The following is a 15,701-nucleotide window of genomic DNA, read 5'->3' as shown; positions in this document are numbered from 1 at the left end:
CTCTTCACAATACCCCATAGATTTTCTATGGGGTTAAGGTCAGGCGAGTTTGCTGGCCAATCAAGAACAGGGATACCATGGTCCTTAAACCAGGTACTGGTAGCTTTGGCACTGTGTGCAGGTGCCAGGTCCTGTTGGAAAATGAAATCTGCATCTCCATAAAGTTCGTCAGCAGCAGGAAGCATGAAGTGCTCTAAAACTTCCTGGTAGACAGCTGCCTTTACTTTCATCAGAGAACATAACTTTGGACCACTCAGCAGCAGTCCAGTCATTTTTGTATTTAGCCCAGGCGAGACGCTTCTGACGCTGTCTCTTGTTCAAGAGTGGCTTGACAGAAGGAATGCGACAGCTGAAACCCATGTCTGCACGTGGTGGTTCTTGAAGCACTGACTCCAGCTGCAGTCCACTCTTTGTGAATCTTCCCCACATTTTTGAATGGGTTTTGTTTCACAATCCTCTCCAGGGTGTGGTTGACCCTATTGCTTGTACACTTTTTTCTACCACATCTTGTCCTTCCCTTCGCCTCTCTATTAATGTGCTTGGACACAGAGCTCTATGAACAGCCAGCCTCTTTAGCAATGACCTTTTGTGTCTTGACCTCCTTGTGCAAGGTGTCAAGTCAGCAGTCTTCCCCATGATTGTGTAGCCTACTGAACTAGACTGAGAGACCATTTAAAGGCTTTTGCAGGTGTTTTGAGTTAATTAGCTGATTAGAGTGTGGCACCAGGTGTCTTCAATATTGAACCTTTTCACAATATTCTAATTTTCTGAGATACTGAATTTGGGACTTTCACTAGTTGTCAGTTATAATCATCAACATTAAAAGAAATAAACATTTGAAATACATCAGTCTGTGTGTAATGAATGAATCTAATATACAAGTTTCACTTTTTGAATGGAATTACTGAAATAAATCAACTTTGTCATGATATTGTAATTTTATGACCAGCACCTGTATATGTGTATATGTATATATGTATGTATATATATATATATATATATATATATATATGCCATAATAAAATCTTTTTTTTTTCTGCCATAGTGCATCTTGTAATCTTGAGAGCAAAAGTGAAAATTACTTACTCAATCAACCTCCCCAATAGTGCTAGACCGTTGTCAGTGTGCTCTCTGATTAATAACATTTTTATGTATGGTTATTCTTCTTGTTTTATAATAAAGGAGCTATAAGTCTGGGTGGCACAGTGGGTAGCGCTGCTGCCTTAGCGGTTAGGAGACCCGGGTTCGCTTCCCGGGTCCTCCTAGCATGGAGTTTGCATGTTCTCCCCGTGTCTGCGTGGGTTTCCTCCGGGTGCTCCGTTTCCTCCCACAGTCCAAAGACATGCAGGTTTGATGCATTGGTGATTCTAAATTGTCCCTAGTGTGTGCTTGGTGTGTGTGTGTGCGCCCTGCCCAGGGTTTGTTTCCTGCCTTGTGCCCTGTGTTGGCTGGGATTGGCTCCAGCAGACCCCCATGACCCTGTAGTTAGGATATAGCGGGTTGGATAATGGATGGATGGAGCTGTAAGTCACTCTTGTTTTCTACAAAGGTTTTCCACTGTTGCATAACAAGCCAAAAACAATATTAAACTCTCTTGCTCTTTATAAAAGTCCTGGGTGATTATTCAACAGCTTTGTGTTGTCTGTCCAGGAGATGTGAATGTTAGCATATTTTATGCTTGTGATGCATTTTTTTAACCTTTTAAATTTTAATTTAATACATTTAATTTAAATAGTTTTAATAAATGCTACTTTTTTATTTTGTAGTATAATATGGAATTTATTTGATTTTCTAGGTGCTTTCTCCAAAGACAAAGGACCTTGGATTATTAAACCAGTGGCTTCTTCTAGAGGAAGAGGGATATATCTTGTCAGCAATGTAAATATACTTAGTACTCTTCTTTAAGTGTTTATTTCTTGTTCCAAGAACTGATGTGTTTTGGCATTCTAAATAGTAATTATTAGATTCTAATTCCAATATACAGTATAACATTTCAAATGGCTTTTGTAGGACAATTAATGCAATTATTTATATTACTAAACCAAGTAATGTGTTCCAGTAATTACATTGAAGTTTGTATACTGGCGAATACTTGCCTGTGCCTAACTTAAAAAGATATTTACATTATTATGTTTTAGTGTTTTGTTTTTTATAATGATCATACCTACAAACTTCATATTATAATATCTGGGTTCGAGAAGTGTTTCTGAAGCTTCTGGCACAATACTGAAGATATATTACATGTCTTTTACAGTATTTTTCAACTGTAAGGGCCCCAATTAACAGCTTCAGGCGTAATAAAGGCTATATATACAGTATGTCTGTATGTGTATATATATATTAGGGGTGTGATATACTGTATTGGCAGCAAATGAACAGTCAGTTCTTGAAAGTGAACTGTTTGAGGTAGGAAAAACAGGCCAGGTTCCAAGTGACTTTAACAAGGAACAAATTGTGATGGATAGATGATTGAGTCAGAGTATCTCCAAAATGGCAGGTCTTATGGGGTGTTTCCAGTATGCAGTGGTTAGTACCACCCAAAAGTGGTCCAATGAAGGAAACTCGTGAATCAGAAAGATGGTTATGGGCACTCAAGGCTCACTGATGTGCGTGAAGAGCAAAAGCTAGCCCATCTGGTTTGATCCCACAAAAGAGCTACTATAGCACAAATTGCTGAAGAACATGCCATGATAGAAAGCTGTCAGAACACATTGTGCATTGCAGCATACTGCATTGGGGCTGCCCATGCTGACCCCTAGCCACTGCTAAAGGTGCCTTCAATGGACATGTGAGCATCAGAACTGGACCATGAAGCAATGGAAGAAGGTGGCCTGGTCTGATGATAATGTTCTCTTTTAGATCATGTGGACAGCCAGGTGCGAGTGCTTAGTTAACCTTGTAAAATAGATGGTAGTAGGATGCACTATGGGGAGAAAGCAAGATGGCAATTGGCAATGTGATGTTCTGGGCAATATTCTGCTGGGAAACCTTGGGTTCTGGTATTCCTATGGATGTTACTTTGACGCATACCACCAATGTAGAGATTGTTGCAGACCACGTACACCTAATACAAACAATATTTCATTTCATCAGGATAATGTGTCTTGCCATACTGCGTAAGTTGTTTAGGAATGGTTTGAGTAACATAACAAACAGATCATAGTGTTGACATGGCTTCCAAATTCCCATGATCTCAATTCTATCAAGCATGTTTGGGATGTGCTACAAAAAGAAGTTGGATCCATGGAAGCCCATCCCTTAATTTACAGGACTTTTGCCAGATACCACAGGACACCTTCAGAGTTCTTTGAGTCTGTGCCTCAGTGAATTAGGGTTGTTTTGGTGGCATGAGAGGGACCTAGGCAATATTAAGCAGGTGGTTTTAATTTTGTGGCAGATTAGTGTACTGTGTGTGTGTGTATATACAGTATGTGTGTGTGTGTGTATATATATATATATATATATATATATATATATATATATATATATGTTGCCCGTTTCTTTGTGCTTCTTCAAAAGAGCTTGAACAGCACATCTTGAAACCCCGGTCTGCTTTGAAATCTTTGTCTGGGAGAGACCTTACTGATGCAGTATAACTACCTTGTGTCTTGTTGCTGTGCTCAATCTTTCCATGACATGAAACTGTCTTCCACAACCTCACCTTGGTAGCAGAGTTTGGCTGTTCCTCACCCAGTTTTAAGCCTCCTACACAGCTGTTTCTGTTTCAGTTAATGACTGTGTTTCAACCTACGTATGACATTGATGATCATTAGCACCTGTTTGGTATAATTGGTTGATCATACACCTGACTATAATCCTACAAAATCCCTGACTTTGTGCAAGTGTACCTATAAGAATTGATGCTGGTTTGAAGGCAAAAGGTAGCAACACCAAATATTGATTTGATTTAGATTTTTCTTTGGTTCGCTCACTTTGCATTTTGTAAATTGATAACAATAAACAATCATTATTTATATTTCTGATAGCATTCTTTGTTTAAAGCATTTTTTCACACCTGCCTAAAACTTTTGCACTGTACTGTATGTATGTATATATATATATATATATATATATATATATATATATATTATACAGTGGAACCTCGGTTCATGACCATAATTCGTTCCAAAAATCTGGTCGTAAACCGATTTGGTTGTGAACCGAAGCAATTTCCCCCATAGGATTATATGTAAATACAATTAATCCGTTCCAGACCATACGAACTGTATGTAAATATTTTATTTTTTTTTTTTTAAAGTTTTTAAGCACAAATATATTTCATTAAACCATAGAATGCACAGTGTAATAGTAAACTAAATGTAAAAACATTGAATAACACTGAGAAAACCTTGAACAACAGAGAAAACTAACACTGCAATAGTTGAGTTTTAAGCACAGGGAAAAAAATGAACATTTGAAAAAATCCGTAATTTAATAAACCACCAAGAAAAGTAACATTGCAACAATGCACGCTACGAACCGATTGCTGTAAACAGAAGTGAAAACAAAATCAAGCCCAGTGCATTCTTTAACTGCCTTCCTACCTTATGCGTCCAGCTCTCTCTCTCGCGCTGTGCCTGTGTGTGTGCGTGTCTCTCTCGCGCTGCCTGTGTGTGTGTGCTCTCTCTCTCGCTGCCTGTGTGTGTGTGTGTGTGTGTGTGTGTGTCGCTCTCTCTCGCTCTCTCTCTGTTGCTTGCTGCACAGGAAATGCACAGGGAGAGACTGAACATGTACAAACCGAAAGGGAAATTGGCTTGTTCGTATACCGAGTGTGTGGTTGTGAACCGAGGCAAGAGTTTGGTGAACTTTTTGGTCGTAAACCAATTTGTACACGTACCGAGACGTTCGTGAACCGAGGTTCCACTGTATATATATATATATATAATATATATATATATATATATATATATATATATATATATATATATGTGTATATATATATATATATATGTATATATGTGTGTGTGTGTGTAACAATATGCACCTTTTTATGTCTTTCTGTTCAAGTATCACCCAAAATTCAACAGTATAGTCTAACTTAAGTATTAGGATAATAAAATTTTAGATTTTCTGCGTATAAATATCTAGAAGTAAACAAGGAGACAAACCAAAAACTAATTTTTGCAAGAGCTTTGCATTTGTTAACCTCAGTATCTTCAGAACACCATTTTTTACTTCAGAAAAATAAGAATGATGGCTTAGCAAGACAAGGCCAATTTCAGGTGTTCTTGCTGAACACAATAATAATTGAGAATTATTCCATTTCTATGCATAATAATTGAGAATTATTCCATGTCTATGTGTATTGAAAAAAAGCTAGATTTCCACACTTGCCCCATAGTAACTCACTGTAGGCTGACCCTTTTTGAATTTATATATAAGGATAAACTAAGCAGGTCCTATCCATCTTTTGTCCAGGGCAAATAATAAGCGAGCAAATGACCCCTTTGTGATGAGACCCTGCTGCAGTTGGAGTAACAAAGTCTCCTGAGGCGGTTGGGAATGAAGGGTCTGACACGTTGGTGGGCTGCTTAGGGAGGAGGAGGGCCTGCAACTTGACCTTCATTTGTATGACTGTATTGAATTATAAACAGTCTAATACATTTTTTTTTTCTTACCAGATGATGGAGGCATTATCTACTCTATATATACAAAATCCTAAGCCTAAAAGTGCAACGATTTTATGTGAGATTTTTATGTCACGTTTTTTGTCACGCTTTAAATCGGGCATATTTTAAAACCTACATATATATGTTTGGTACCATTCTTTTCAGAATTTATTGAACTTTAATGTGATGTTGTTAGATTTTAAGATTCTTATTCCATTTTTAAATTATAAACTAAAAAATATCAAGAACTCATGTCCTGTGAGACGATAGTTTGTGTCAAGAGATTTAACCACACCCGGGGCTGGAAATAAAAGACAAAGAATAGGACAGCTACTGTACAGTCTTTTAAATGTTCAAAGCGCCACACGAGATGCAGATCACACGGCACGGCAGCAGCAGCAAGCCAGCAGCTGATCGAACAAAGAGTTGGTAAAATAAAAAAAAAAAACAATTTTTTTCCAATTGTATCTCCGTTTAAGAGGGAGTTTCGGAGGAGTGACCGCATCTCCTTGGGATGCGTACAGCTCCCCTCTTCACAATGCGAGCAACAGAGATGCAAAGTGGCTGGCGCGTAGCTCAGAAAAGGAGGGGTTGGCGAGCAAAGTATATGAGTATTGTAATTTCTACTTGGTATGACTGAAATATTTGCAAATACCCTTAAATGAAAGTCTGCAATGTACAGTATGCATCTGAATTATTTGATTTGTAATTGCAAACTGGAACGGAGGGATAATCAAGAAAAAAATGTCTTTGTCATAAAAATTATGAAGGGCACTGTCTATTTGTGATATACTGTACGCACGTACAATCACAGTATATGTAACAGTAAAGAAAACATTCAAATCATCATTTGTTGTCCACACCCTCTGCCTTTATGGTTGAATCAGTTCTCTTAGTTCCACAGTTGTTCAGTTTTATATGAACATCAGCCAACAGTGTTTTCCAGGTTTCTGGGAGAACATGTTCCAGTTTATCTGCAGACCTTGGTTGTCTAGCTTGTTTCTCCATCTTTAGGTTATCTCAGACAGTCTTGATGATATTGACGTGAGGCCTCTGTAGGAACCATAACATCTGTTACAAGCCATGTTTTTTTTTTGTTGTTGTTGTTTTTTCTGTTGAAGATGGTTCTTTATGACCTTGGCAATGTGTTTGAGGTAATTGTCCTGTTGCAGAATGAAGTTGGAACCAGTCACATGTCTGTCTTGAATAGTGCAATGGATGAGAATCTGCTTGAATTTCTCAGCATTGAAAGGTGTATTAATTCTTACCAGATCAGCAACAGTGCAAAAATAGAGCCCCATGCCTGCACTGAACTTTAATAATCTGTGATCATTGTCCCAGAGAGTGGTGACATGATGCATGTTGATTAGCTCATGATAGTAAGAATTTCACTGTTTGCTGTATATATGACTGTTTTGTTGCTATGAACCTGTGAACTGTAAGTTACTTTTTGCTGCAGTCATCTATGGACAAACTGCCTTCAGTTTGAATCAGAATTTTGCAGTTTTGACTCCTTAGTTCATAGTACATGCTGTCATTATTCAATCTTCCAGTCCTTGTGTTTTTGTGCATAGGTATGTTTCTTAACTGTGTTTCCACTTCGGAATTATGTCTTTTTGGCAGTAATTCTCACGAGAATTGCATCTTCCAAGACTTCTCTGGATAGTTGAGGGGTGTACGTAGGTTCCAGTGATTCCTGTGAGTTCATTGCTGTTCTTGATCAAAGTTATTGTCTTCTGCACTTAATTTCAGTGGATGACCACTGCCTTTCTGGTGCTTAATCTTGTCCATTTCCTTCTGCTTCTTCAAAAGAGTTTGGACAGCACATCTTGAAATTCCTGTGTGCCATGATATATCTGCCTGGGAGAGACCTTGATGGTGAAGGATGAGCATGTTTTGTCTTGTTACAATGCTCACTCTTGCCATAATATAATAATGCTATGAAGGTTAAACTGTCACATGTGCAACACCCTCACCTTTTAGTTTGGCTGTGATTCCTTCTACACCTGTTACTGTTTCAGTTAATTGGTTTGTTTCAATCAACATGTTGTGTTATTAATCATTAGTAATTATTGTCTTTGGGTTGCAGATTTACAAAATAATCTCACTATATCTGAAAAGTAGTCTTATTTAATATGTTACACAAGCATAATATTCTTTTAACATTTCATTTGTTTTAGAAAATGAATGTTAGAAAGTTTATTTTTCACTGAAAGTACAGTGTGTGTGTGTGTGTGTATTTTTTTTAATGTTCATGCAAAGTCATTTAGACAATAGTATAAGATTGTAATAAGTGATACAGGTATAATTTTGTCACTGCTCAGTTTTCATTAATGCTAATTTAGTAATAAACATTATTTCAGTTATTTTGTTTTAAATCTTATTTTTCAGCCAAACCAGATTCCTTTGGATGAAAATATTCTTGTTTCACGCTATATCAACAACCCTCTGCTTATTGATGGTAAGTTACATTAACTAATTGGAATTTATTGAAAATTATTTTAATTTGCAAGTGTGAATGTAGATGAGCGTATATAAATACAGTTTCTGCAACAGTATGATGTGCCTTAATAATACCTGATATGGCATTTGTATTGTTCATTGTTTGATATTTTGATGTTTTCATTATTTTTATGTTATTTCCTTTGTTTTTTCTTTCTTTTTTTCTCTAGATTTCAAGTTTGATGTCAGATTGTATGTCCTTGTTTCATCCTATGATCCCCTCGTTATTTATCTTTATGAAGAAGGCCTAGCAAGGTGTGGATCTACTAGATGCACATAGTTTTTAGGCATTGTGGGTTCAGAATCTAATCCAGTATCACTGTGTTTGTTGGAGAACAATTTAATAAAATATGCGTATCCTCAAATTGTATGTCTTTTTGGGTAAAGGCATTTTCTAACTAAGCAATAGGATAGAAATGTATTCGTTTCTTTGCAGAAAAACAATAACACTGATAAATTTCCATATCCATCTATTCTAAATAATGTAATAAAATGTTGTTTTTACATAATAATATAGGAGAGGTGAAGCTGGTCTTCAAACTTTCACCATTACAGTATTTTTATGAGCCATATACTGGGCCTGACTTTTTGATAAATTTAGAAATATAGCTTTGCAAAAGTGTTCAAACCCTTGATCACTTCAATCATTTTGGGCAGGCATTGTGGGGTATAGTGATTAAGACTTAGGACTTCAAACCCTGAGGGTTATGGGTTCTACTCACTACTGACACTGTGTAACCATGACATTTCACCTGACCTGGCATCAATTTCAAAAACAGAAGGAAGTCTAACCAATTGTATCTCAAATGATGTAACTTGTATTTGATAAATGAATCAGCCAAATAATATGAAATAATAATTTATGTGACTCACAAATCCTACACTGACATTTTGTTCTTTGTGATTTTTATTTTATTTAAATGTGTGAACACTCAGTTATTTTAATATTTATTGTTTCATTTAAGAAAAAAATCTTTTCTGAAGAAAGGAAATGTCTCCTTTGCAAATGCCTTCAAACCTTTTTGTTGTGTGATGGATAACAATTGCCTAACAATTAGCCTTCACAGTAAATTATTAAAATAACTGCAGCATTTTCTGGGTGAAACCCACAGATAATGTATCTTGTGTCAGGCAGTGAATCTAAAGAACAGTTGTTTAAAATGAAGAATCAAAGCATTCTGAAGAAGGTCAAATAAAATAGTACAAATGCATATTTTTATATCAAGGGTACAAAACAGTATCTCAGTGTTTGACTGCTGTATTAGATACTGTTGATGCAATTATCATAAAATGGAATGTGTATCAAACCACCCAGATGCTGCTTAAAAGATAATTTTATGGAGGCCCTTGGCACATTCAAGGAGACTTATGAAAGGTTTTGGGTTAAGGTAAGACTAGGACAGAGATTTGGGCAAAAATTCAAATGCAGATACATGGGTAAAATGTAACATTGCCTACACCTTAAACATCAGACCTTCTATGATTGTAATGTTGCTCTGCTGCACTTTGTGAGCAGGAACTGGGCATATGAATGGATGAGGAATGGATGAGGGAAAAAACATGCAAATTCTGCAATCTGCTCAAAAACTGAAACTTGTCAGAAAGTTACTTTTTCAGTAGGAAACCGATGCTAAAAACAATGCCAAAGTTACCTTGGAGTGGGAAATGGACATCAAGGTGAATCTCGTACAGAGGTTCAAATCAGCGACCTAAACTCTGTCCCAGTGAGAATCTGAGGCACTATTTGAAAACTGCACTGTTCAAGTGTGATTTGAAAATCCTGGTCAAACTGGAACAAATCTGCTTGGAAAAAAATGCCAGAATTATGAAGACTGTACAAACCTTGTGGATACTAAGCTCATCTAAGACAAAGTTGTTTTTAGTTGCAAAACATTGTTTTATAAGATATTAAGCGCATTTCCTTTTTTCCTGAAGATTTTTTTCCTAACATTAAACAAAGTAACATTAAGAAAGTTTCAGTCCTTTGAAAAAAATAATCACACAAATGCACATTTACTCCAAGATTTCATAAAAATTAGAGATTCAGTCAAGAATCTGAATACTTTTGCAAGGTACTGTGTATGTGTATTAATGTGAAAGTAGATTGCGGGCTTTTAAAATAGATTGTTTTTATAAGAAGCACATGGAATAACTAATGTGAATGAAAACAAGTTACTGAAATTATCTGTCCATAGCTTGATCTCCTCTGAGATATCTTATATATAATAGTGAGCACTAGATGGCAGAAGAGTGCTTTTGCTTAAGTTTTTGAAACTGTGAAACTTCTGTAAGATATTACCATTCCTGGATGGCGCCTGATTTGTTCTTTTTTTTCCTCTCTCTTACTGCAAAATTATTTTTTTTTTCTCCCACCCAAGAAGTATTAAGCCATTCCCGGTATTTCATTTTTTCCTTCCATTGAGCAATAGTCATTTTGTGTTTTCAAACAAATGAATTATATTCCATATAGAAAGTAATATTTGGAAGTATGCTTGGCTAATGTGAAGTCTCTTGTTTCAAATCATACTGACCCCCCTCCCTTTTACTGTATCCTAAATGAAAAATGTTTAATGGGCTTAAGCTAGATAAAGATGTTTGAAGTATTCACTGTTTTTCCTGCTATGAATTGGTAAAGTCTGAGCACTTTCTTGGGAGGTGGGGTATTCTGATTTGCTGGAATGTCACTTGTGAGTAATAACTGTTGGATACCCCTGCGATTTCCTCCTTTTATCTCTGACATTTCTGTGGTTTTGAAGGTATTCAGGTAGCTGTTCTTTGCCAAGGAATTTTCATTACTTGACACACTATGGTAACTGCAGAGGAATATATTCCATGTTTAACTCTGAAGAAGCAGGCCATGCTCTTAATAGCAAGTGAACCGTCGTAGAGCATACGTCCCTGTTCTTCCATGTTCACAGCAAAAAGAATGTTTTCTTTTTAACTAATAGTTTTTTAAAAAAAAGCTACTCTCTACTGTATCTAAACATTTGCAGCAATGGAAGTATTTTTTTAATGTTTTATGTAATTAAATTGCTTTATTGTTTAAATAACAAATGAAAACTTTTGACATAGTGGACATTGTGATTATTTCTTTATAAACTTCTTATTAACAGATTATGCAAGTTGAGAATGATCTGGTTTCTTATTGATTAGAAGTGCTTAATATTAATAACGTAAGGCCGTGATGGTAAACAAGCGGAATAAGTCTACCAGACTCCTCTCTAACACGTAGATGCAATATAAAGTCTCTGGCTACATTAATCTTTAAATCCTTATGTATTGGAAGAGGAAGACAAAGTGAACATGTGATTTTAAATCCTGCCCACATATGTGAGATGAAAGAATCTAAAGGAGCTTACTTTTTCTTTGTGTTTGTACAAAATGGTTAATTTCTTATTTATGCTAGGCATGTGCATAATCATCAACAAAGCCAGGAAATGGTGAAATTTTATTTTCAGCTGGAGATGTGAAATGCCTCCGTTATATACCTCAAGTGTAATTGCTTGCTGGGTTACAAATGGACAGATAGGTTAATAATACTGTGCATAACTGGTGTTGGTATCACAGAGAGATCTATTTATTAATCAGTTTTAACAAAAGAAAAGTCTAAAAGTTTTCACTGCACTGAATTGCAGTAGTATTATGTGAGTTGTTTAATTAGACTGTTTTCCATAGTGTCTATTGTTTTTAGGGCTTGAGGACAATAAATACAGTAAAATTTTATGAGTATAGCTAAGCTAAAATTAAAATTACACTTTCAAGCATCTCCCACAACTGCAGCACCATGTATACACTACATGGATATGAATTATTCCAAGAAAAAGTAATATAATCTACACTTCTACCTTGGTGATACTTGCACATGTCAACGCAGTACCAGTTGAGAATTTTAGTTGGCATTCTTCATGTGAAAGAAAACTTCGGTCTGCATTTTTATTTTTCCTGTCTGAATAGTATATGGTTAACTTATTGTTCAAGGAATTCCTAATTTCTTGACATGAATTGCAGATATTTTCATTATATACTCCTATGATTTTTTTCTCAACTGCAGGTTTGCCACAGTGAAGTATGACCGTGCTTCTAAGAACATAAAGAACCAGTTCATGCACCTCACCAACTACAGTGTCAACAAAAAGAGCAGTGACTATGTCAGGTATAAAAGTAAATTGTAATGTGATTAAGGGTATTTCAGAAGGAAAAAAAGAGGGGGAAAAAACCCTTGACCCTTGACTTGAGACGTTTGTTCATAGTATTTCAAGGGCCTCATTTCAAGCTTGTTCATTTTGTAACATATAAACTTTATCTACAAGATCATAACAGATATGACATACTGTATAGCAATTCTTATTTAGTGCTGTGGGTGACATGGTGATGTAGTGGTTAGGGTTTCTGTCCGACATTTCTAGATTTTTGGGTATGAGTAATGACCTGATCACGTCATGTGTGAAACATGCATTTTTTCTTCTGTCTTAGTGGGTTTTCTCCTGGAGTTGTGAATGTAAGGTTATTACACTTTATTTTCGAACTCATCAGGATAAATTTACTCTAAGACCCCAACAAAACTGATTTAATATTAATTAATTAACTGAATTAATATGCTTGGTAGAGTATAAAGAAAGTGCTGTATTCTCCACTTCTTGCATATTTGGCTGGTGTTTTTCAGCAAATATGATACTATGAAATCAATGTAATTTTTTATGTTCTAAGTGAAGCTGTACTGCCTAATTAAAACAGTGTATGTGTTAGAAAGTAGTTTTCAATCTTAAATTATAAATGAAGGATTGACCTGGCATTTTTTTGTGTAATGTAAATGGTGCAACAAGATGTTATAAGCCACATGTTTCATTCTTTTCCTCTTTGACTAGGGAATTGGGGAATTTTTAAAATCCATTTAGGTACAGTCATTTGAAAAAGTTTGGGAACCCCTCTCAGCCTGCATAATAATTTACTCTACTTTCAACAAAAAAGATAACAGTGGTATGTCTTTCTTTTCTTAGGAATATCTGAGTACTGGGGTGTTTTCCGAACAAAAATTTTTAGTGAAGCAGTATTTAGTTGTATAAAATTAAATCAAATGTGAAAAACTGGCTGTGCAAAAATTTGGGTCCCCTTGTAATTTTGCTGATTTGAATGTATGTAACTGCTCAATGCTGATTACTTGTAATACCAAATTGGTTGGATTAGCTTGTTAAGCCGACAGGTGTGTCCAATCATGAGAAAAGGTATTTAAGGTGGTTAATTGCAAGTTGTGTTTCCCTTTGACTCTCCTCTGAAGAGTGACAGCATGGGATCCTCAAAGCAACTCTCAAAAGATCTGAAAACAAAGATTATTCAGTAATGTCAGTTTCAACTGTAAGGAATGTAATCAGGAAGTGGAAGGCCACAGGCACAGTTGCTGTTAAACCCAGGTCTGGCAGGCCAAGAAAAATACAGGAGCGGCATATGCACAGGATTGTGAGAATTGTTACAGACAACCCACAGATCACCTCTAAAGACCTGCAAGAACATCTTGCTGCAGATGGTGTATCTGTACACCATTCTACAATTCAGAGCAATTTTCACAAAGAACATCTGAATGGCAGGGTGATGAGAAAGAAGCCCTTTCTGTACTCACGCCACAAACAGAGTTGCTTATTGCATGCAAATGCTCATTTAGACAAGCCAGATTCATTTTGGAACAAAGTGCTTTGGACTGATGAGACAAAAATTGACTTATTTGGTCATAACAAAAAGCGCTTTGCATGGCGGAAGAAGAACACCGCATTCCAAGAAAAATACCTGCTACCTACTGTCAACTTTGGTGGAGGTTCCATCATGCTGTGGGGCTGTGTGGCTAGTTCAGGGACTGGGGCCCTTGTTAAAGTCGAGGGTCGGATGAATTCAACCCAATATCAACAAATTCTTCAGGATCATGTTCAAGCATCAAGTTGAAGTTACGCAGGTGTTGGATATTCCAACAAGACAATGACCCAAAACACAGTTCGAAATCTACAAAGGCATTCATGCAGAGGGAGAAGTACAATGTTCTGGAATGGCCGTCACAGTCCCCTAACTTGAATATCATTGAAAATCTATGGGATGATTTGAAGCAGGCTGTCCATGCTCGGCAGACATTAAATTTAACTGAATTGGAGAGATTTTGTATGGAAGAATGGTCAAAAATACCTCCATCCAGAATCCAGACACTCATCAAAGGCTATAGGAGGACAGCATCTAGAGGCTGTTATATTTGCAAAAGGAAGCTCCACTAAGTATTGATGTAATATCTTTGTTGGGTGCCCAAATTTATGCACCTGTCTAATTTTGTTATGATGCATATTGCATATTTTCTGTTAATCCAATAAACTTAATGTCACTGCAGAAATACTACTGTTTCCATAAGGCATGTCATATATTAAAAGGAATTTGCTACTTTGAAAGCCCAGCCAATGATAAACAAAAATCCAAAGAATTAAGAGGGGTTCCCAGACTTTTTCATATGACTGTATTTTGTGTAGATTTTATGTGTTTGTCATAGATAGTATGGAATAAGGTATTTACAGTAGGCATTCTTAGCACAATTAGTATTATGCTGTTTAACTGACGATGGAGTATGCAGTTAACACGGGTAAAATTTAATTTAAAATTGTACTGATTTTGTCGTTATTGCTTCCTTTTAAAGATTGTTTCTGGTCAAATTAATTTGTTCTTTGTAAGAAATAGTATAATTTTTCTTCATTTGTCAGCTGTGATGATCCAGAGGTAGAAGACTATGGCAACAAGTGGAGCATGAGTGCCATGTTACGGTATCTGAAACAAGAAGGGAAGGACACAGCATGTAAGTCAAAATTATACTTAAATGTTGTCACCCTGAAGGCTCTAGACATCCAGAATTTTAGGGTATAGTAAATGCTGGTTTATTCCCCACAGTGATACTGCTATAGCTTTTGATATGACAGGTCAATTTTTCAGTTTTAGCCTCATAATGTATGTATTAAAAGACATGTAATTTTTAATAACAATGATTATCAGGTGAAAAGTGCTGCTTTATTATTCAAACTGGTTTTTGCTCAATAGAAATTAATTTATGGATACATTTTACACATTTATTTTATAATTCAAGCCATAAAGAATAAAAAATATACATTTGATATCAGAAAAGAAAAAAACTATTGGGATAACCTTTATTGGAAGCCTAAAAGAAACATCTTTCCCATTTCTTAAAAGAGTTATAGGCATTAATATAAGCCCACCTCCTTTCCCATTTAAAATGTTTCTTTGTGCTGGTCAAATATTATCAGTATAGCTTCTTCATAAACTGTTATTCTTGAAGAAAACCAGGTACAGACAAAAGATACAAAATACATGTACCCAATTACCATACTCGGACATTAACTTAGCCACTGGAGCTGTGAGACAGAGGTGCTAACCACTGTGCAGCCCAATAAACTATGTGAACAGGTGAAGTAACAAATGCACTAAAGGCACTAAACTTAAAGCTAATATCATTTAAATTTGCAGAAGAATGTTTTGAAAGTGACTACTAAATTAAATACATACACTAGCCTTGCACATTTGTCACCATGCACAGTATTGTTAGTGTGGCACAGA

The 15,701-nt window shown here is 35.9% G+C and overlaps 1 protein-coding gene across 1 annotated transcript in view; it reads left to right on the top strand.

Annotated features, from left to right (window-relative positions):
• Positions 1-1,764: 1,764 nt before the first annotated feature.
• ttll5 (tubulin tyrosine ligase-like family, member 5) overlaps positions 1,765-15,701 on the top strand; it is a gene marked incomplete at its 5' end in the record, with an annotated part of 276,912 nt that continues 262,975 nt past the window's right edge. The window contains 5 exons of the mRNA XM_051919744.1: positions 1,765-1,878; positions 8,001-8,070; positions 8,282-8,366; positions 12,163-12,264; positions 14,837-14,928. Coding sequence (XP_051775704.1) covers positions 1,765-1,878; positions 8,001-8,070; positions 8,282-8,366; positions 12,163-12,264; positions 14,837-14,928 — 463 coding nt within the window. The remainder of the gene's footprint in view (positions 1,879-8,000; positions 8,071-8,281; positions 8,367-12,162; positions 12,265-14,836; positions 14,929-15,701) is intronic.

The sequence above is a fragment of the Erpetoichthys calabaricus genome, chromosome 16, assembly GCF_900747795.2.
Source record: "Erpetoichthys calabaricus chromosome 16, fErpCal1.3, whole genome shotgun sequence".
Classification (NCBI taxonomy): Eukaryota; Metazoa; Chordata; class Cladistia; order Polypteriformes; family Polypteridae; genus Erpetoichthys; species Erpetoichthys calabaricus.
This window is presented reverse-complemented; position numbering and strand designations above follow the sequence as displayed.